General features: G+C 40.0%; 1 protein-coding gene across 3 annotated transcripts in view; it reads right to left on the reverse strand.

Moving 5' to 3' along the window:
• The window catches only part of ARHGAP10 (Rho GTPase activating protein 10), a 325048-nt gene that overhangs the window by 93677 nt on the left and 207641 nt on the right, over window positions 1-23730 (reverse strand). For all 3 annotated transcript variants that reach the window (XM_045466135.1, XM_045466157.1, XM_045466146.1), the window contains 3 exons: window positions 21964-22022; window positions 10926-11031; window positions 9101-9260 (listed from right to left, as the gene is read on the reverse strand). In XM_045466135.1, the coding sequence (XP_045322091.1) occupies window positions 9101-9260; window positions 10926-11031; window positions 21964-22022 (325 nt within the window). The remainder of the gene's footprint in view (window positions 1-9100; window positions 9261-10925; window positions 11032-21963; window positions 22023-23730) is intronic.

Genomic DNA, 23730 nt, shown 5'->3' on the forward strand with positions numbered 1-23730 from the left:
AACCAGTCTGAAAGGCTACATACAATTCCAACTACATGACATTCTGGAAAAAGCAAAACTATGGAGACAGTTAAAAAAAAAAAATCAGTGAGTGCCGGACCTGGGAAGTGGGGGGCAGTTGAGGAAAGAGATGAACAGGTAGAACGTGGGATTTTTAGGACTATGAAAATATGCTGATAATATTAAAATGACGAGTATGCGTCATAACACATTTGGCCAAACCCATAGAATGTATAGCACAAGAGTGAACCCCAAAGAAGCTCTGGACTTCGGACAATAAGGACGTGTCAGTGAAGACTCCTCGATCGTATCAATGTACCACTGAGGTGGAGGGATGTGGATACCAGGGAGACTCTGTATGGGGAGGTGGAGGGGGAGACAAGGGGCATATGGGAAATCTCCATACTTCCCTCTCTGTAAACTAAAAAACTGCTCTTAAAAAAAGTGAAGTCTTTTAAAAAATACAAATATGTCATTACAGTTTAATATAAAATGTGTGTATTTATTTGTGTAATGTGTTATTTATACATACATTAGCAGACAGTGACAGTGTAGGGTTAAGGGATAGGCCTTGGAGACAAACTGGGTTGAAATTCCAGCTTGGCCACTCTCTCTGGGACTATGACCTTGAGCAAATTACCGAGCCTCCCTGGGCCTCATCTTCCTTATTTGTAGAACAGCAGGGAGAGGAGGAGCTCACGTGGGTCAGCTCACCTCATCTTTGTGACCACTCTAGTGAACGGGTACTTCAGCGGTTTCTATCTCATACAGGAGGAAACTGACAATGAGAGTCAAGAGGGTGCCCAGGTCACAGAGAAGTCACATAACTTAGTGGAGCTGAGATGCCAACACAAGGAATTTCATTTTAGAGCTCACTATGTATGCTACATTATGTGATACTCTCCAGAGTATTCCAGTAAAATGTCAGAGAAGGAGCTAAGCCTAGTGCCGAGTGCACAGTCATCCCTTTGTCAATATTGACTATTATTGCTGATCTCAATTTTATATCGAGAGATGTGGCAGAGACAGCTCTGAAAGCTTTTGGGAGGGGGAAGGAGTTATTTTATAAAAGAAAATAAAAGTGGGCATGTCCCTGCAAACAGTCCAGCCCATAAACACCCCACACTATCCTGTCCCCTAAGAAAAGGCATCTGACGGCACCTTCTCCATCACTCACCTACCCATTCCCCGCTCCCCCCCCACCCCCTCACTCCTCACTCACCCCATCCCCTTATTCTCTCTTCCAAGAACTCTTGGTGTTGCTCCTAAAGGAGAGATGAACAAAAGGATCATATTCCCCATCGTTCTTAATTCTACAAATACTGATAGAATGCCAAGTTCCATGCCCCAAGCTATACTCTGAGGACCTGTCTTTGTAGCTCTGCGTCTCCAGAGACTTTGGCAGAGAATCTCTGAGTGGGCCAGACCTCCTAGGCCTGCTCGCTTTCTCCAACTCCCCAGTGTCCATCTCCAACATGAACACATTCTCATCATCAAAAATGTTATGAAGTTCTTCCTTCTACTGAATCAAAAACTCACCTCCTAGCAAGTTCTGCTCGCTTATACTAAGCTTTCTTAGATAACAAAAAATAAATCTACTTCCCCTTCCATACTGCAGCTCTTCAATTTTCTTGAGATAGCCCCAGTGTTTTGTCTACACCAGACACTAAATGCTGCAGAACTTAAGAACTGTATCTCCCAAATTTTCTCTTATCAAACCACGCTAGTACCATGGGAAAATACTACCTACCCCAGAGCCACACTACAGTGCAGAGAAGGGACTTCCCGTACCATAGCAAAATGAAGAGAGAATTGAGAAGATAATGTCATTATTATTTTATGACTCTCCTTCAAGAAAGGAGGAAGGCAGACAGAACGTTTTCTGTGGCTCTAAAACTTCTTTTTAAATACTCCAGAGAGAGGGGAGGATGGGTGATGGTCATTGAGGAGGGCACCTGCTGGGATGAGCACTGGGTGTTGTATGGAAACCAATTTGACAATAAATTTCATATTAATAAGAAAAATAAAAATAAAAAAATAAACACTCCAGAGAAATGTAAGGCCCTGCTGAGAAAAAAAAAAAAATCTAACAGTAAAGGAAGTCTCCACGGCTATGCCAAAGATGCCAACATTCAAGAAAACTGGAATAAGGGAAAAAGCCATCCCCACCCCCTACAATTTGTCAGATCCTCTTGCCATGGGGTTTTAACTTCTGTACTGAACCATCACTACTCAGGCAGCCATAAAGCTTTTAGAAATTTTGGAGTTTTATCATTGTTGCTGTTGTTTAAGATATTTATTTTTCTCTCATATGAAAACTGGTGCTGCCTAGCAACCCTGGGCCAGCAAAGCTTTATCAAAAAGCATTTTAGGCTGAATTTTTTAAAAAGAGATTTCTTTTCCCCCCTGAATGACAGGCATGTTTTAAGACTAAAAGGTTCTTTGCACCTCAAAGAAAATGGTTGGCATACCACTCACTTGGGCCTCCTTCATATTCAAGGATGACAGAGACCAACCTGCAGAAAGGCCAGGATGTGCCTTGTCTTTGCGGCAACAGGAGTGGAGGAGTGGGCTGCCCCAAACCCAAACCAGTCCACGTGTGGCTGCTTCTGAACTGCAAGTTGGGACTAAACAGGGCATCCCTTCCACCATGGAACCTGGGGGCAGAGACATATTCTTCTAGCTTTTGGCAAAGACAAGGGTGCAGGTCCGAAAGTTTGTCCCAAGGTTAACAAGAGTAATGCAATGTGCCATTTGATACTCTTTATGTGTGCGTGTAATTTATTTTTTTTTTTTTAATTTTTTTTTTCAACGTTTTATTTATTTTTGGGACAGAGAGAGAAACAGAGCATGAACGGGGGAGGGGCAGAGAGAGAGGGAGACACAGAATCGGAAACAGGCTCCAGGCTCTGAGCCATCAGCCCAGAGCCCGACGCGGGGCTCGAACTCACGGACCGCGAGATCGTGACCTGGCTGAAGTCGGACTTAAACATTTTTTTTTTTAATTTTTTTTTCAACGTTTTATTTATTTTTGGGACAGAGAGAGAAACAGAGCATGAACGGGGGAGGTGTGCGTGTAATTTAATATTCTGAGTGTGCTGCACACCTGAGAGAAAACGTACATGCCCGTCTCACCTTGTCTCCTCTGTGACTAGAGGGACACTGGCTATCCAAGGATTTTGCAACAGATATTACAGGGAAGGTTACTGAAACCTCAGAGCAGGAACAAAACATCAGCCTTTTCCACAAACCATGATCATCACAAAAGGCCTCCATTTTCTCAGGAAAAAGGAGACGCAGACTGCCTGAGTATCTATTTCGAAGACTAAACTGCTTATTTTGACAAACTTTTAAGAATCCTCACCAAGGAAAAGTTTTATGCCAATAAAATGTGATTATCTCTCAGTACCTTGTGGTCCACAGAAACTGTAGTATATAAAGGCTACCACTAGACAAAATCTTCATGACCCACTGGCCATCACAGAATCAGTGAAAATCAGAGCAAACTGAAGCATCCCACAGAGCTAAAAGCAAGCAGGGCACCACATTTGGCATATCACCTTGAAAATCCAATTATAATCCTTAATAAGATAAATATACAGGCATATCTCAAAGATATTATGGGTTTGGTTCCAAACCACTGCAATGAAGTGCATATTGCAATAAAGCGAGTCCAATGAATTTTCTGGTTTCCCAATGCACGTAAGAGCTGTATTTACACTGTACTGTAGTCTACTAAGTCTGCAGTAGCATTATGTTTAAAAAGACAATGAACTTACATTAAAAAATACTGCTAAAAAATGCTATTATCTGAGCTTCCAGCAAACTGTCATCACTGATCACAGATCACCAGAACAAATATAATGATGAAAAAGCTTGAAAGGTGGGGAGAATTACTAGAATGTGAAATGTGACAGAGACACAAAGTAAAATGACGCCAATGGACATGTCAACGCAAGGCTGCCACAAGAACACAGTATCTGTGAAGGGTAATAAAGCTAAGGGCAATAAAACAAGGCCTGCCTATAATCTGGATTAAAGTTCTATATACTATCAGGGCACTGGGGGGCTCAGTCAGTTAAGTATCTGACTCTTGGTGTCAGCTCAGGTCATGATCTCGGGTCTTCGTGGGCTCAAGCCCCACATCGGGCTCTGTGCTGACAGCGTGGAGCCTGCTTAGGATTCTCTCTCCCTCTCTCTCTGCCCCTCCCCAACTCATGCTGTCTCTGCCTCTCTCAAAATAAATAAATAAACTTTAAAAAAAATTCTATACATTATGTCAAGTGATTTGGTTGAAAGTAACATATTTCTTACTTTACATGAATTGCCAATTTAAGTATTAACATGAAATAAGATAATAAAACTGCACCAATATTAATGTTTTCTTTGATGATTCTCAAAGGCTCTTCATAATCTTCCAGGGCCCTCAGGGACTTGGGGAGAGACAAGGAGGGTGTCGCATTATCAACACAAATTTCTTTTATGACACTAAAAATGTATAAAAGAGCAGAATGAGCTCTATTTCAACAAACTGTTAATTCCCAGGAGGGTTCTTTACCCACCTGTCTAACTAAGCTCCTCTAAAGAGCTCCCCACCCCAGAAATTAGCTAACAGGAAGTTAGAATTAAAAGTGATTAGCAAGCTGTATACAATTCAAGTGCCAGCAGTCCTCCCCTACTCTTTCCCATCTCTGTCCTGTCTGCTCGGACTTTTCCTCCTGTCTGTTCTTGTCCTACAGGAAAAAACACATGCAGATCTCTACTTGCTATCACCCATTCCTGAACACACACTCATTTAAACCCTTACAAGTCAACTTCGGCTCTTGCTCCCAACAGACATTTTACTCTTGGAGTAAACAGTCATACTCTCCCACAGGGACAACATCCGGCATCACTGACAGTGCCCCTTGACAACCCTAACACTGAACTTGCTTGGGTTTCTTCTGGTTCCTGTTTTATCACTAATAGAAAAATCTTGGTGTTTTGCTCAAAGATATTGTTCTTAATCTTCTCCTAGTGATGAGAAGCAAAGGTTTGGGGTCAAACCATCCTTAACTCAACCCAAGCATTGCCACTCACCAGCTGTGTGCCCACAAGCAAGCTAATCTCTCACCCTTCAGTTTTCTTACATGGTATAAAGGGACGTATGTGTAATAAGAATTGTGTATACATACAGGCATACTATTAGGTATATATGCAATACTTTCAATATTTTTTACTTTATATATCCATTTTAAGTGTGTATATACACACACATACACACATGTAAACACTAGGGTTACAGGAGGTAAGTACCCCGGGTAGTAGACCAAAAGCATATAACACAAAGGGCGCCATGCCAATCTCTTGCCTTTTATACTTCCTTCCACTAAATTCTCTCACAAGTTTGAGCCCCACATCTCCAACTGTATGTTACACATCCAGATGAATAAAATTCAGCACACCGTAAACTGAACTCTTGCCCCAAACCCAATTTTTTTTTTCTTCATTAATGACATCGATATTCTTCCAGCATTGGGTCCTCAGGTGTGACTTACTGACCATGATTTAGGACACATTCCTCTGAGATGGCCCACAGATCCAGACCCTGGATTGTGTCTACTGTGCCTCACAAGATGATGCCCGCCACCCTTGAACTTCCATTGTCACAACCATGTCCTCAACTACACGCCGTGTGACCCCTCACCTGGTCTGTTATTACTCTACTTTCTACTCGCTAACCCTGCTGCCAGATTAAGCAGATTAATCCTGTTTCCTGAAGCAGTTTACTTGAAAGCCAGGAGAGGCCCTGGTACCCATTAAGTGAAATCCAAAAGTCCTATGGTGGCATTCCCAGCCTCCCTACACCTGGTCCAAACCTCTTTCCAATCTCATTTCATACCACTCACCTATGTTCCAACAGGAGCCGCATTACCATAACAACACCTACTCTCTGTGCTTCTCTGATTACATGATTTCCCCATACCTGAAATGTCCTCTTAAAACATACTCCACCTGTTCAAACTCTCTTCTAAAACCTATTCAAACCACCTAGTCAGGAAACGTTCCAGATTCCTCACAGTTACACATAAATCCGCCTCTGAAGTCTCAGCAACTTTCTCCACATCTCTGTGAGAGTGCTTATTCTCCACCTCATCCCGCCATTACTGTTGGACAGACCTTTCCTTTTCCCTGCCGGACTCACTGCCCTCACTTCCCCCACATCTCACATCCAACTCTGAGAAGGCACCCACCACGAACATGCCCATTAATCCATAACAAGTATACTTTGTCAAGAATGAAACTTAGGCAAACCCCATAAATTCTAAGGCAAAATCACAACTTGAAAATCGGTGGGAATTTCACAGTACCCTTTTCCACCTGGGAAATGCAATTTTCTGGTTTGCACGGGAAGAAAGACCTTGATGATATTTTTGGCCCATGAATGCTTCTTTTAAAACAACATCTTAATGTACTGTGTGGGAAGGAAGCCAAAACATGTCGATTTAAGTTTCCTACAGAGTACATACGGGTTTTATGAAAACAGCAAAGAGGCTAGGATAAAATGTGATCTCCAAGGCAGATTAACTCAGGCCTTTTTCTAACTCCAAAATTAATCTAGTGTTTTCTTGCTTTAATTATATGCTGAAAGTTTCCTCTTCTGCTTTGGTGACTTTCCTGGTCAGAGGCAGCATTTTTCACATTCCTAGGATGGAAACATAAGTGAGGAAAAGAAAATGCCTTCCTTCTATTGTCACTTTCCCCTCTGTCTGTTCTCCTTCATAGACACTACTTAAGTCTCTTCATTCTCTCGCATTGCCCCTCCTTTCTACCCCCCTATTATAATTCTTTCCTCCCCCAGAAGACTCTTCTTTTTAACCCTTCTACCCTCCCTCCCTCTCTCTTTTATTTTGTTCTCAAGCATTTACTAAGAGGAACCATATCCCTCCCTCACAATGTTCAAGTCAAACACAAGATATCTGGGTGGTAAACATGGGTCTGTGGCCAAGGAAGCCTCTGGCTCCCGTGGGTCCACGCGTCCATATGAAGTTTTTCTGCACAGCCACCCTCTTCAGTAGAGATATCCTTCCTCAGAGCTGAGCCTGGACTTTGAGAGGAAGTCCAGCTGAGTGGGACAAAGAGCTGGCAGTGAAAGTGGACAAGGATGGAATCAGAGTGAAAAGAGGAGGAAACAGGGAAATTAAGTTCTCAGAAATAAGAACTAATCCAAGCTAACAGCTCCCCAACCCAAGCAACCCTGTACATCCAAACCTAACCCCATGCACACAGTGAAGACTCTGAAACTCAACAGCCTACCCCCTTCTTGACAGGAAACTCACTGCTTCAATTCACACTGGCTGTGCATTTGCAGCATTATCTATCGTAGCCACAGAAAGGCAGAGGGGAAACCTGCAAGCCTTCTACTTAGCTCTAGGAAGCTTCCTCTCCGAGAGTTGGTTCAGTTTCATCCGCTGTAACCATTATAATTGGCTCACGAGCGCCACTTAGAAATTCCTATAAGGTCTGTTAACAAGGTGGAAGCAGCACAATCTACTTCCCAGCAGAAAAATCATGAACTTACCTTCTCAGCTTCAAATAAAAGAAGAAAATAGGAAGCTGCAGCATTAAATGGAGATCCTTTTATATGAGAACAAGACCCAGAGCCAGTATTTTCACAAATAAACTGCATGAAAGTTCTCTAATTGGGAGTTCACCTAATGATAGTTGTACCACTAAGCATTGTTTCAAAGCCTGTGGGTGTAATTATTTCTTTTTCTAAAAATGATTAGTAGCCATCTTTCCTTGAGGCTGTCTGGATAGCTTAGGGCACCACAAACAAACAAACAAACAAACAAACAAAACAAAGCAAAACAAAAACCCAAACGTCTTACACCCATAAACAAGCTGCTTATGCTATACTGGGAAAGAAAATCTCTGACTAGGTTTCACCCTTAACTCTTCAGTGGGAACCAGTATTCACACAAGCTAGAACTGCTCTAGCAAACAGCAAATGCAGCAAGGCTCTCGCTGTGCTTTGCTCATAGAGCCTAACACCTCTGTCTCCTTCCCACTCCTCTGCCCCCTTCAAAATTTATTGAGCTCATTCATTCATCCAAAAAATATTAACTGAACATCCAACATGTACCAGGTATTATTCTAAGTGTAAAAAAAGATCTCTGCCCTCAAGGACCTGGCAGAGAGAAACAGGTAACTATGGCAATAAACAAATTACATAACATGTTAGACACGGATAAGTGCTATAAGATACAGGTCCCCAGACAGCCTGTACCCCACATACTGGGAGCTGCTTTCCATCAGGGGCTGTAATGTTCGTCTTCACATCCTAGCACCTAATACATGCTCGGCACAGAATACAATCTCAGTTGAAAAGAACCAACAAATTAAAACAAACTTTTAATAAGCAAATGAGTAACCAAGGATTTTAACAGTTTTCAAATTCCCTATCTTAGAAGAAGTGAGGACAATTAGAAGCAAGGTCCTCATCTATAATGAAGATGAAGAAAAATTACATAAAAGTTCTTGAAAGAATCTATCGTATTTTCAAAAACCCCATAGTCCCCTCATTACAGAGAAACAAGTGAGCAGATGTGTCACCAAAGAGATTATTCATTTTAAACCAGAGATTCTTAATCTGGGGTTCCCAGAATCAAGGATGCATATGAATCCCCTGAAGTTGTTAGCACAATTTGGGAGACAGGGGGAGTTTCATGTGTGTTTTTCTAGGGAGAGTCTGACACAGATTGGCAAAAATATTTTCCCTGTGTGACAGAAATAGAATTTGAGAAATCCAAGGATAGGACTGAAGGCAGCAAAAAACCTGAAGATTCCAGTATTATATTGCAGATACTCATTTGCATCTGGGTTAAATGCTTCTTCCTTAAACTACTGAGGCAACAGAAGACCAAGTAAACTTCAGATTTATGGAAAGCCATCAGAAGACACAAGCTCAGTGGGAACTTCTCAGAACCAAGCTCATCATCAGAGTAATATCATCATTTAATGGGGGGGGGGGGGGGGGGAGGATCTTAGAGGACAGTTTCATCTGGTGCTAAAGCCAAAAACAGAAATTTCCTTAAGGAGAAAACAACAGAGAGTTTACCTTTTCATGGTTTTCGATTAAGATTTCCACAACGATGTTCTGAAACTTCAAATCCATGATGGCAGCAACAGTTTCTTCCTGGGGCCTCATCAAAGTTGGTCCAAACACCACTCCCAAATTTGCCACAGTCATTAAGTTCTGCTTGGAGTGATGTGAAACACTAACATAGACGTGGGGGGAAAGATAGGTCTCCAGTTAAAAGAGAGGCAATAACTGAGGAATGTACATTATTCTACAACTCTGTATTTCCTTAAAAACAAGGAGTCAAGAAGGGGTGCCTGGGTGGCTCAGTCGGTTGCGAGTCCAACTTCAGCTCCGGTCATGATCTTGCGGTCAGTGAGTTCAAGCCCCACGTCGGGCTCTGTGCTGACAGCTCAGAGCCTGGAGCCTGCTTCAGATTCTGTCTCCCTCTCTCTCTGCCCTGCCCCCACTTGCACTGTCTCTCTCTCAAAAATAATACAATACAATATAATACAATAAAAAAAAAAAAAAACAAGGAGTCAAGAGACTCCATTGTCCTCAATGTCTCAATGTCTGAAATAACAGGATCTGACAAGACCCTAGATGATGAGGCCCCTGCCTACCTTCCTACTATTACTCTCTTTGTGACACCCTGCTGTAACCACAATGGCGTTCTTAACAAATCTATGTTTATGCTAGGCTTATGCCCCTCAAAGATCTTCATTTACTGTTGCCCTCTACTTAGAATATCCTCTCCTTCCCCAGACATGTATACCCTTGGCTTCCAGTAATGACCAGACTGTATGGCACTCTTGCAAGAACTGGCTTCACAAGCACCCAGAACTTGAGCACCCGCATTCACCCCTTTGGCCCAATACATTGTGCACTGAGCAACCTGGACAACTGTTCTCAGAAGCCCTGACACTTAACTCAGACCTCAATTCAAAGGTCTCATCCTCCAGATACCTTCTATGATAACCCTCTTTGTAGTCCTATACCCAATATATATTCTCTAACCTCTCGCTCTATTTTTTTTAACCACTTATCTGAAATTATTTTGTATTTTTATTTGTAATCTGATGATGATTTTTTTCCTCTTAGAAAGAAGGGACTTCATGAAAGCTGGGAATTTGTCCATCTTTGTTCATCTATGTATCCACTAGCACCTAAAAAAGGCATTCAGTAAGTATATGTTGAATGAACGAATGGCTATACCAGTAGTAGGACACTTGGCAGGTCATAATATTCCCTGGCCTTCAGTTTCTTTTTATGTAAACTAAAAATAAATAATAAAATAAAAAAAATAAATTCTAAAACAGCATTCTTCAGCTTCCACTTACCTCTAAAATTCTATAATTATAGTGATCTAAGAATCATTTATATTTGAAGAAAGGACTAATTTTTCCACTGAGTGATTAGATTTTGCTTGCTTTTTAAAGAAGGAATAAAAAATAGAACGGATCCTATGAAATTACTACCTATTACTGGATTAAACAAACTTCAAGGACATGTTCAAACTTAGAGTTAGGTAGGTGTGAAACCAGGCTAAATTCGCTGACAGACTTATAATCACATTTCCAGAATCTGTGTACAGGGAAGTGTATAATATTCTCTTCTTTTACTTCCAATCAAACCCCAAGTTGCTGGCAGTGATGTTAAGAAAATAATTATACGACTTCACGAAAGCATCATATTTCAATGGTCTTGTCCAAGACATACACAGTGAGTCAAATGTCCAGCCTGCCTTTCCAGGCGTGGCCCCCGGTATTGTGTAGACAGCCCCACTTCCAACTGTTACAAATCCAAGAACCCTTCACAGCACCCAGAGTGAAACAGAAAAAGTTAGAAGGAAAAAGAGGCTTACTTTGTTAAGTGTTTCACCAAAATATCCAGCATTTCTTTATTTTTCTCTGGCAGTTTGTGTACCAAGAAATGGATAGCATTGACACGAGATTCTGGGCTTCCACTTTCTTTAAAAAAAAAAAAGAAAGAAAAAAAAAAAAAAACAGATTACTCAGAATCAAATACAGTCCTAAAAATCAACCATTACAAAGGTTCATCTGTTCTACATCTTTAAACAGAGAATTTAAATGTATTTTGCCACTTCTCGAGAGAAAGAGAGAGAGAGGAAAGCCATCTTTTGCCTTATTCTCCTTAGTCTCTGAGCCTCTCCTATGAGGTAATTTCCATGCGAACGCAATTAGTGCCTCTCCCTGGGGTCATGTTTGAGAATAGAGGGCTACTCCAGCTTCTCATCCTGGCACGCTACACTTGCAGTCTGCCCGTCACTTGAAGGAGTTCAGTCACTGGCTCACTCCCCCCACGATGGAATGCAAGTAAAACATCAGCAGATAGATTCTTCCCACTTACCGGTTGCATTTTCTCTCTCCAAAAGATACACTGAAGCCCTAACCTCCAGCGGCTCAGAACATGCCTGTTTTAAAATGTGCGTGGGGTTTGTTTTCACCAGGTATGGTAAGACACACAAACATAGAAATGACTGACTTGAAGGAAGAAGTTTATACTCACACATCCCTAGAAACAGAAGGCACAGGACACCACATCGGGCTGCGCCAGGGTCAGGAGAGGGGCAGAGGGAAGAAGGGGAAAGTGTGGTCAAGGGGCTTTATTGTGGTTTCCATGTGAAGGAACAGGTGAGGCAGAGTTAGGATGACTGGTTGGTTTGAACTCTTTCAGCAGGCTCTGAGGTACAGGGGCTGTGTTCAGATGTCTGGTACCTGGCCCTGATTAGGGCAGGAGAATACTGACTTGGAGTGTAAGAGCCCAAAAGACAGAGTCTGGAAGAGAAAAGGGGCTCTGGTTTGGTTGGCGTATGGAAAACATGCTCAGTTTCCTATCTCAAGGAATTGGTTAGCCCCAGGAGAGAAGGCTCCCCAGGGTCAGTAAAGCCCCAGATGTCAAAACATCAGAATAAAGAGACATGCTTAACATAATGACCTTATTTGGGAGTAAGGTCATTGCAGATGACATCAGGTCAGATCAGACAGATCATATCGGAGTAGGGTGGTGGTTTAATCTGTCTGGTGCCCTTGTAAGAAAACAAAGACACAAAGGGAAGATGGCCATATGATGGCCACAGGGGAGAATATCATGTGACAATGGAGGCAGAGATTGGAGTGATGTGTCCACAAACCAAGAAATGCCAAGGGTTGCTGCAAACCACCATATACTGGAAGAGGCAAGGAAACAGCCTTCCCTGGACCCTTTAGAGGCTGGCCCTGTCAATGTACACCTTGATTTTGGACTTCTATTCTCTAGAATTGTGAATGAGTGAATCTTACTTACTTACTTTCTGATTGATTGACTGACTGCTGTAAGCCATTCAGCAGCCCTAGAGAACTCACACATTCACTTTATCCCTTAGACTTTGGAATGGATTATCCACAGCTTTTATCAGCAATGTGCCCAAATTCCCTTTATTGTGTTCTTAACCAAAAATTATCAAACAAATCAATAAAATGCTTATTATAGAGAATTCCACTGGTGTTTTCAGGGATGTCAAAGAAGTGACTGATAAAAATTCAGTGATCAGTTACTGCAGCAGAAAGGACAGTGACAGACTGCTTGGAGGTTCACGGAGAGTTGATTGCAGCAGCAGAGGAAGGGTTTCAGGTAAGGGAGAACATTTGAGTTGGGTCTTGAGCGTTGAAGAATTTGAGGAAAAGCAGAACTGAGGCATAAGGGGCATAAGGGGCATATTCCAGATTCTGCAAACAGTATGAGAAAATACACAGCCTATTGACAGAGAGCACTTCAACCTTATGAGAAGTCCAACACCAAACTTTGGTTTATAAAAGCAAAATTGAAGAATCCATCTTCCTGTTGGTTCTAAAGTAGTCACTGTGAGTAAGGCTGGGAAAAGAGACGAACAGAGTTAAATTTGGGGAAGATATACCTGACATTTTTTGGAAGATGGATTAGAATGGGGTAAAAAAAAAAAAAAAAGCAAATTAGGAGGGAAATGCTGTCTGAGCAAGAAGTGATGAGGCAGGAAGGGGGACAGGAAGTAGAATTACAAGGAAGGAAGTAGAGCCTTGAAGCACAGCCTGCAAGCAGGATTTAGAACTACTTCTTCCACATGACAAAAAGTGGACATGAGCAAGGTACCTAACCTCTCTGGGCCTCAGTTCCTCTGCAAAATGAAGTTAACAATACTATCTCAAAAAGCCATTATAGGATTCAGTGACGTAACACCTGCAAAGCACAAAACTGCACAGGAACAAACAGGCGCCATCATCTCTATTGTTTGTATTACTCTTACTGCGTGAGGGCTACTACAGAAGGGGCAGAATGACAGCATCTAGCCTCAGACTGGCTGCAGATCAAAGGAAGAAGGCAAAGATGACCACTGTTTCACGCCTGGGTCATGTGATAGTATGGTCAGTCCCACTGACAGACAGGAGCAGAGGAGACGTCGCCGGTTTGAGGGGAAAGATGATGGTTGGGAGTGAAGGAGGAAGGGATGTTCAAGGGCCTGGTATCTAACTGGGAGCTGGGAACGGTAGGAGGTGTTAGAGATAAAGGTAGCAGTGTTCTTCAGAGGGAGTGGCCTCCAGCACTCGGCCAAGGCTGCCCAACCACTCCAGAAAGCTAAGAGGGCCCTGCTGGGAAAACATCTCCAGAGGGGTGCACAGGAGATGCCAACTGGGGGCTAAGCAAAGCACAGGAGGAAGAAGAAGAGGAAGGACCAGGAGGTTCACTGTCATTAGAAACTGAAGTGAGAAGAAACGTGCAAGGCCTGGGTAGCCAGTGGTATCAATAGTTAACAAGGGACTAGGGAACAGAAAGACCAGGAGGAGAGCCCAGACACCCACCTCTAAGTTTGCCAGTCGGGATCCCCTCTTTAGTAACACAAGAAGGCTAAAACATGGGTGGCTGGAGGGGACAGAGAAAGCAGAATTTCAGACCACTCGTTCAGAAAACCAAGAAATGGAAGGGAAAGGAGAAGAAAGGTAAAGCAGATCAAGAAATAGGAATTTGTTTTTTATCGAGATATAACTGACACGTAACATTATGTTAGCTTCAGTTATACAACATGATTTGATATTTGTATATAATCCTAGATATCATCACAATATATCTAGTTAATATCCATTACCACACAGTTATAAATCTTTTTATGATAAGAACTTTCAAGATTTACTCTCTTAGCAACTTTCAAATATGCAGTATAGTATTATTAACTGTAGTCACCATGCTGTACATTCATCCCCATGATTTATTTTATAACTGAAGTTTGTTCCTTTTATAACTCATGTTTGTTTCCTTTCAACTCCTTTAACCCATTTTGCCCACTCCCCAGCCCCCAGCAACCACCAATCTGTTCTCTGTATCTATTAATTTGCTTGTTTTCGTCTTTTCTAAGATTCCTCATATAAGTGAGATAATATGGTTTTTGTCTTTGCCTGATTTAGGGAATTTGCTTCTTCAAAATGATAATGGTTTTACTCTTCACTTCTTGTAAAAACTAGATATTGGCTCTGTTAAAATGTCAGAAAATGTAGATAAAAGAACTTAGTAAAAAAAAATCACTAATAATTTGAAATACATATAGTTGAGAAAGAATTTGCAATCAGACTATGGAGAACTATCAATCAATCAGAAAAGAAAGAGACAGCCCAAAGAAAAATACGCAAAAGACTGGAGGAGGAATTTCACGAAAGACATTAGCCAATAAACCAATAAAAATATAAAAAAGTGCTAAACCTCATTATTTATCAGGGAAATAAAAATAAAACCACAATGAGCTACTACTTCTCACCACCAGAATGGCTCTAAATGAATAAAATACTAAGCTCTGTCAAGGATATGAAGTAACTGGACCTGTCATACTCTAACTACATGGGAACAATGAAATGGCACAATCACTTTGGAGAACTCTTTGGCTATGCCCCTGAAGCTGAACACACACATTCCAACCCACATCCCAAAAATTCTACGCAAAACCAGGAGAAATGCACATAAATTTTCACTGGAAGACACACATTAGAATGCTCATAGCAGTAACACTCTTGTTAACCCCCAAAGTGAAACCATTCAAGTCTCCATCAACTGTAGAACAGATAAATGCATTGTGGTTATGTTCATACAATGGAAACCGGTACCACAAGGAGAGTGAATGAACTGTTGATTCACCCCACATGGATAAAATGTCACAAGATGAGCAAGAGAAGCTGAATGCAAAAGAAGAGATTCCCATTTATACACAGTCAAATGCAGCAATCCTAACCTATGGAACTATGGTATCAAAAGTCAGGGGCTGGGCTGCCTGGGTGGCTCAGTCGGTTAAGCATCCGACTTCGGCTCAGGTCATGATCTCACAGTCCGTGAGCCCGAGCCCTGCATTGGGCTCTGTGCTGACAGCTCGGAGCCTGGAGTCTGCTTCAGATTCTGTGTCTCCCTCTCTCTGACCCTCTCCCATTCATGCTCTTTCTCTGTCTCAAAAATAAAAAAAACATTAAAAAAATTTTTTTAGTAAAAAAAAAAGTCAGGGGAGTGCTTACATGCCATAGTGACTGTGTGAGTATTAGGAAGAGCTTCTGGAACTATGAAATGTCTTACTTCTTAATCCAGGGCTGATAGCATGGCTACCATTAATTGGTATAAAAAAAAAAAAAACATTAAGCTATATATTTCTTATTCATGTATATTTCTATTATGTTTCAACAAAAAGTTCACTTATATTAAAAGACAAAGGAAGCAAAAGGCTAAGAAATGAAAAGGCGCCTGATAAAGTAGAAAATAATCAAATCATATTACATAATAAAAACTCTTAGATACAGACTAAGTTTCACTGAAAACAAAAGTATAACTATCTAAAGACTTGGGTAAGGAGTATCACTCAGTCTTGAAAAAGGATGAGCTCATGTCATGTGCAACAACATGGAAGGACCTAGAGGGGTGAACAAATCAGAGTAAAACAAATACCATATGATTTCACTTAAGTGTATAATCTAAAAAACAAAAACAAACGAACAAACACAAGATGCAGAAACAGACTCATAAACAAAGAGAACACACAGGTGGTTTCCAGAGGGTGAGGAGGTGGGATGGGAGATGCACAAAACGGGTGAAGGGAAGTGGGAAGTACAGGCTTCCGGTTATGGAATGAATAGGTCACAGGGATGAAAGGCACAGCATAGGAGAAACAGTCAATGGTATTGTAATAACATTGCATGATGACAGATGGTAGCTCCATTTGTAATGAATATAGCATAATGAAGAGACTTGCTGAATTACTATGTTATATAATTGAAACTCACATCACATTGTGTGCTAACTATACTTCAAAAAAAAACCCCACAAATTAGGTGATTAATTACAATCAAGTTTCTTATCTAGACTTAAAACCAAGGTAATGCCTTATCAAATCAAAGCTGGAGAAAGATGAAATGAATTTTTAAAAAATAACATTTTCCTGGGGCACCTGGGTAGCTCAGTTGGTTAAGCATCAGACTCTTGATTGCCAGTCAGGTCATGATCTCATGGTTCATGGGTTCAAGCCCCACACTGGGTTCTGCGCTGACAGCACAGAGCCTACTTGGGATTCTCTCTCTCCCTCTTTCCCTGCCTCTCTCTCAAAATAAATAAGCTATAAATGAATGAATGAATGAATGAATGAATGAATGAATGAATGTAGGGGGAAAAAATTAAAGTTGGGACTCTGAAAAATAGTAAAAATATTCCAAAGGAATAAAAGGATAACCGCCAGCAGTAAAAATTTTATACATTCGAAACTGAAAATTTTCTAAAACTTTGCACTAAAAAAGCTACTTCTAACTCATGTTGTCTATCGCGTCATTAATAATCTTTTTTTCCCAAAGAAAATCTAATTTTAATATTTGGGCTGAATATGTGTTATTCAGAAACACAAGCTACAGAAATCATTTCCCACCCTCTCAGGAAAAGGTTCTTCATTTCTAAAAATAGTAGAATTGGTTTTGAAATTAGAGTTAGAGCCTTCCACTTCCTTCTTTGAGTGCCCCTCCCACATCCATTTCATTTGAAATCACACACACTTTTTTCAAGTATGCTTTTTTTCCTCTTTCAAAAAGAAGAATATTTGGAAGTAAGGCTTTTAAAGTAAAATTACTTTTTTCTCAAAACATTGCTTCATTTTGACATTAATCAGAAATCTCTACTAAATAGGCATTTCATTTCTAAGTGGCTACAACCTAATAATAACTAAGGTACTCAAGAAAAGCTTTCTAAATGATAAATTATATAATTAGATAAATTATCTTCAGTTGTTTATGCTCTATGCATTTCATTATGTTTTAACTTATATAAACTATATAATGAAAAGCATACCATTTTAAAAATCTAGAATACTGAATTAATCATAATACCAAATTCCTAACATATGCCAGGAAATTAGTTTACTGTAATAGCAAAAGCATTTTTTACAATTGTGGAGCTAGAAATCAGCATCCACAACACTTAAGGTCTATGTGCTTAGGATGCTGTGCCAACAAAAGAGACTGAAAAAGACAGGATCACAGCTTACTGGAGCTTATCAAAGCTACCCAGGCAGATAAATGTTAAATTATTTCAATATTTAAATGTCATAAGTCAACAGTACTGTAATTTTAGGAAAACATTAGCAGTAAATATGCAAACACTTCCCCAGGTGCCTCACTCAACAGACATCAAGTATTCCAGTTCTTCTGTGGGAGACCCTATCCACTGAGAAATGAATGTATCAGGCTAAAATAGCTGAATATCATTAGGCATTCAGTTCCTTTAATGTCCAGGTTTCAAGTCTTTCCCAACCAAGACCACATGATTTTCCTGTTTCCTATGCAAGTTTATCAACAAGAATAGAACATTCCAGTTAGGCAAATACCAGTGTCCTGGATCCCGTAATAGTTATATTTTTCATCATAAATGACTTAAGAACTTTGTGATTATGATTGTGCTTCCCAAGTAATCTGACTACAGAAAGAAAACATATAGAACACAGCAAGACAAGTGTTCTTGTTCGGGGGTAAATATTTTTGTGTGATGCCATATTAGGCATCCAAGCTACAGCTGTCATTCTCAAACTAAGCTTAACAGGAGTCCAATCCAGAATGGGTCCAATTTTTATCAATATGATATAGCAAGGACTCTGAGCCTGGAAGGCTAACACATAGACCATGGACTGCAACCTTCTCAGAGGTAAGAAATGTCATAGAGTTAACACCTTCCGGTAGACACCCCAGCCTTCCCCAGGTGGGCACATCTTTTGCATTCCTGCACAGACCAAGTAAACTGTGTTTTCATCTTACGAATTTCTATACTAAAAGCTTATTACATTTTCTCACAAGATAGATGTTGTGAAGTAATAAGAAGTATATATATTAGTCTCTGTTTCTGATTCTTGACATAGAGCTTCTGAAAGCCTTGTAAATACGAGTGCTCAGAGAATCTTCTAATATTTAGTCTTTGATGCTAGTTCCTGCCACAAAATTCCTACAACCCCCGTAATTTCTTAAGTGATAGGAATATTTGACACTGAGCTCCTATGTCCCTTGGAATTTCCTGGGTGCTATGATCATCTTTTGTTCTAATGAGATGACTTTTGGTGGGCTCCTAGATGGGGGCTGGTAATCAGAAAGACCAAGCTATAACATGAAGCTCAGAATGTTCAGCCCCACCTCCCATTCTCCAGAGAGGGACAAGAGGCTGGAAGTGGAGTTCACAATCCATCATACCTACATGATGATGCCTCCATAAAAACAGTAGAGTCTGGAGAGCTTCAGAATGGGTGAACACATGTACATGCCCAGAGGGTGGAGCACCCCAACTTCTCAGGGACAGAAGTTTCTGCACTCAGGACACTTCTGGATCTCATCCTATGTATCTCTTCACCTGGCTTTTCATCATATCCTCTAGCATCTCTTTCATTATATAATAAGCTAGAAAATATAAGTTTGTGTTTCCCTGAGTTCTGTGAGCCATTCTAAGAAATTATCATACCAAAGGTGGAGGTTGTGAAACTCTGATTTCTAGTCAGTCAGAGGTCCCGTGGAAAACCCAGGAGTTGTGACTGGTGTCTGAAGTGGGGCAGTCTTGTGGGATTGAGCCCTGACCCTGGGGGATCTGACACTACCTCCAAGTAGACAGAATCTGAACTGGATTGTAGGATGCTCAGCTGATATCACAGAACTGGTTGGCATGGGGAAAATATCCCACACAGTTGGTGACCAGAAGTGTCAGAAGTGAAGTATTGCGTGCACAAGCAAAAGCGAAACAAAGGAGTGGTTTCCCTAGACCGATAAACTAGTTCCTTTCAGCAATTTCAGTTAATTCTCTCAGCTGAGAGGGTTTAGTTAACTCTCAATTTTCTGTAAAAAAGAAAAAAAGAAAAAAGAACAAGAAAAATTAATTTCCTAAGGCATCCAACACTGAACAGTCAGTATTGTTTTAAGAATGAAGAACAAAAACTGTTTGTCTTTTGTGGTGACAAAAATCGAATGAAATTCCTATTTGTATCATGCACTCCAGAAATTAACCCATGGGTTCTGAACAGAAGTCTACAGAAAAAAAAAAAAAAAAAAAAAAAAAAAAACCGAGAGGGAGAAAATAAAGGGACTGAGGAGCAACCTTCAGAATTCTCAGCAGGGAGGGCAGAAGAGACCATCTCAATAGCACAGAACAGATGGAAACCACCGCACATGACTGGAAGGAATCAAAAATTAGTTTCTGTGCTGGTGTGAGAGGCGGTAACAAAGACTGGCAATGCTTGGTAATTTTAGCAGTCAGCTCTGCTAACAGACACTTTCACACATCAAGGTAATCTCTGCCGTTGTCAATAGAAAATGATAACTTGACCGCAATCCCCATTTTCCAACAATATTCAGAAGAGGAGACTAATTTTGGCCACCTGACTTCTGTAACAGTTTCATGCAATACTTGAAAGTAGATGTGAGGAAGATTAGAGAATTTGCTCGCACACTCCTTCCTAAATGAGGCACTGTGAGTAGAGAGAGGGGCACTCACAGAGATTCAAATAACAAATTAAAGTCTACACTGGGAATGTTGGATACACCCATTGAACACATGTACTTTTTCTCATTAAATAAGGTAACTACAGGTCCCGTTCCACCTGCAATTCCACTTGGGTGAAAATACATGCCAATAATTACAGCAGCTACAGTATTTCTTTGAAACAGGCCTGTTACTCAAATCATTGTCAAGACTCTCTTACAGCATCCCCAGAAAGTCAGGAGGCAAAACACAAGGTACAGGTCTAGTAGGGGACGATACAGTTTATATTTATGCAATCTCTTCTACCACATTGTTCAAGCACAGTCTCGACAAACTCCTTAAACTCATTTCCTACCACCATAGACTTCCTTACCACTCCTAAGTCCTCGCCTCTTAGGAAGACTTCATCTGGCAAACAACATTGACATTAGAATTCAAATACACTGGCTTCAATTATAAGGCGTGATAATCATAACGACACTAACTTGTGGTAATTTAAAACCTTTTTCCATAATCACTTTATCTTTCTCCAATTCTCAAAGGAGTCTAGATTAAAACTGGCACTCTTCTGCTTTTTCCAGTCTCTAAGGCGAACAACATGAAACAACTGTCCTCCAACTAGAGTTTAATTTCTTTCCCCAGTTTGCCAAAAATGCCACAGGGAAGAAATCAAAACAACTAAGTCTTTGCTTGAGTTTTTGCCAAGAAAATTTTCCCCCACTTCCTTGATCATACAAATTCTCTTAAAAAAAAAAAAAAAAATCTTCTTCCACGTGAAAACAAAAGTGAGTAGAACCACATTTTTGCCTTTTCCGAAGGCCTATTTTATATGTACAGTCTAGCTGGGCCTACACATTGCTTCCTTCTGTAACACACTAGGAACCTTTACACTGGCTGGACCAAAGACCTCACAAGAAGATAACATTTAAAGCAATGTTCGGGCAGCAGTAACATAGGACCCAAAGGGATTACTCTGAATTTTTCAACAGATTAAACTATGGAATACATCCAAGGGGGGTGGGGGGGGAGGAAATGAAAATACGATTATAGCTACTGTCAGTGCACCTGTGAAAACCAATACTGCAGGTTTTAGCCAGTGGAGCTTGGGTTTTGAATTTTAAATAAAGATCCCTATAATCTGGCAAGTTACTTAACGTGTCTCAACCTTCATCTCCTTAACTATTAAATACCTAGCACCAATGTATTTCAGAAGACTTTGATGATTAAACACCACGTGTCAAACACAAAAACTGAAGTGTATGAATAATAGAGAGAAAACAAGACAGCTTCAAATGATTATGACTCACAAAAAATTTAATCACAAATTAAAATTCTACAGACTATAGGCCTTTTTTATTTAACATTTTATCACATATAATTCACTCTCTATCAGATACTGTGTGGGCTTCTGGCATTATCTCATAATACTCCTTCTGCCTGTAATTTCCATCTAAATATCTTTCTATATGAAGCCATTTCCAACCTGCTAATCTCTCCAAATCTGCTAATCTTCCCCAACCTTCTGCAAGTTAAATACTTGTGTGTTCCCATAACGCTTTGTTCATGCCATTCCTATATGGTTTATGGGACAGTGAGAGGTGCGTGTGCCCAAATACTTGCTAGAGAATTGACTCCTGAGGGCAGAAATCCTTTCACGGTTCCATGTACCCAGTATCTACCAGTGACTAGCACACAGTAGGTAATAAATAAATGTGAATGAATGAATGAATGAATATATTACTTGTCCCTCTTTTTCACCCTCTAAAAGAACAAACCAAACATCTTCTGAAGTGATTTCTATTTTTAACACAGATTACAAGAACACGAAGTTAGATTTTTCACATGGAAATTTTAGTTTAAAACACACTGTCAACCATCCAACTGTCTCTGCACCTCTACATCATACTTACTGGCTGGAACAATGAAATCTCCGTGTAACTCATAGGTCATAAGAGGCTCTGGAAGACTCCTGTATGAAAAGGACAGCTCAGAATTACCAAACAGGTCACTACACTCTTTGTGTTCATTTTTTATAAAAGGTTATAAGTATGATATGCATTTATCATTTACTGTGTAAAACTTCCCTAGGAAACATTTTTACATATCAAAAAGATACATAAATCCAATGGATTACCTTATAAAGCACTATTTGCATCAGGTACTACCAAAGCTTAAGCAGCCACAAATCCCTATCAGATCTAAGCACATAATATTTCATATTTAATCTTGGAAAGTACCTTTATAAATATCTGATTTTTTACATAAAACTTCCTTCCACATATTAGCTTATTTAGAGACAAACATTCAATGCAACCAAATGTAAGCATAAAATTCTGAAAATCATCTCTAGAATATTAACTGAAGACGTTACAAAATATGTTAAAAAGTTTAAACAAATATCATAACCTCTCCTCTTACATATCTAGTATAGAAACATGATATCCACTTTTGGCTTATGCATATGAAACAATAAAAGATATGATGTAAAATACATGACAACTTGAAAATTACACGTATAATTTTAATTTTCTACCAAGCAGATTACACAAATGGTAGTATATTTTATCCTGTGGTCAACAGAATGCTACAGTTCCCTCAACTTTTATACATTATCTTAAATTTTAGAAGACCAGATTTCTGTACTCTATAAAAACACTTCAAGAACACTAAGACAAGTATCAATCTGCACAGTCTTTCTGGAGGGCAATCTGGCAAGATATTAAAAATCTTTAAAAGGTTTAAACAGTGTAACCCGGAAATTCCTCTTCAAATGCTCAAGAAAAAAAAAAAATCAAAGACACACGCACACACACACACAAATTTAAGACATTGACAATAGATAAGAAAAATGTAGGGATAAAGGAGTTCCTTTCATACTTATAAAAAGGACAATTAACAAGACAACAATCCTAAATGTTAACAAATCTAATAACAGGAGCTTCCAAATACATGAAGCAAAAACTGAACTATTAGGAGAAACAGACAAATCCACAACTATGGCAAGAGATTTTATTTTTTTTTTTTTTAATTTTTTTTTCAACGTTTTTATTTATTTTTGGGACAGAGAGAGACAGAGCATGAATGGGGGAGGGGCAGAGAGAGAGGGAGACACAGAATCAGAAACAGGCTCCAGGCTCTGAGCCATCAGCCCAGAGCCCGACGCGGGGCTCGAACTCCCGGACCGCGAGATCGTGACCTGGCTGAAGTCGGACGCTTAACCGACTGCGCCACCCAGGCGCCCCTATGGCAAGAGATTTAAATACCTCTCTGTTTTAATAAGTGATAAGACAAGTAGACCAAAAAAAATCAGTTAGCTTTATTCACATCTTCTGTATCCTATCAACCAATTTTATCCAATTGATATGTCCTTCACCTAAGTGCTAGTTCATCCAAAAGCAGCAGTAAACACATTCTTTCCCAGCACACATGGAACATTTATCAAGATAAACCATATTTTAGGCCATCAAACAAATCTTTCTTACTAAATTTAAAAGGTTCAATTTACACCAGCTGTTTCTCTGATTACAATAAAAAATGAATTAAAAACCAGTAACAGAAAGATATCTGGAAAACCCAAAAGATAGGGAAACTAGAAAGTATTTTGAGCAAAATGAAAATATAACATCAGAATTTAAGGGACGTTATTAGTAAAGCAGTATTTAGGGGTAAATTTATAT

Source organism: Leopardus geoffroyi, chromosome B1, assembly GCF_018350155.1.
Source record: "Leopardus geoffroyi isolate Oge1 chromosome B1, O.geoffroyi_Oge1_pat1.0, whole genome shotgun sequence".
Taxonomy (NCBI): Eukaryota; Metazoa; Chordata; class Mammalia; order Carnivora; family Felidae; genus Leopardus; species Leopardus geoffroyi.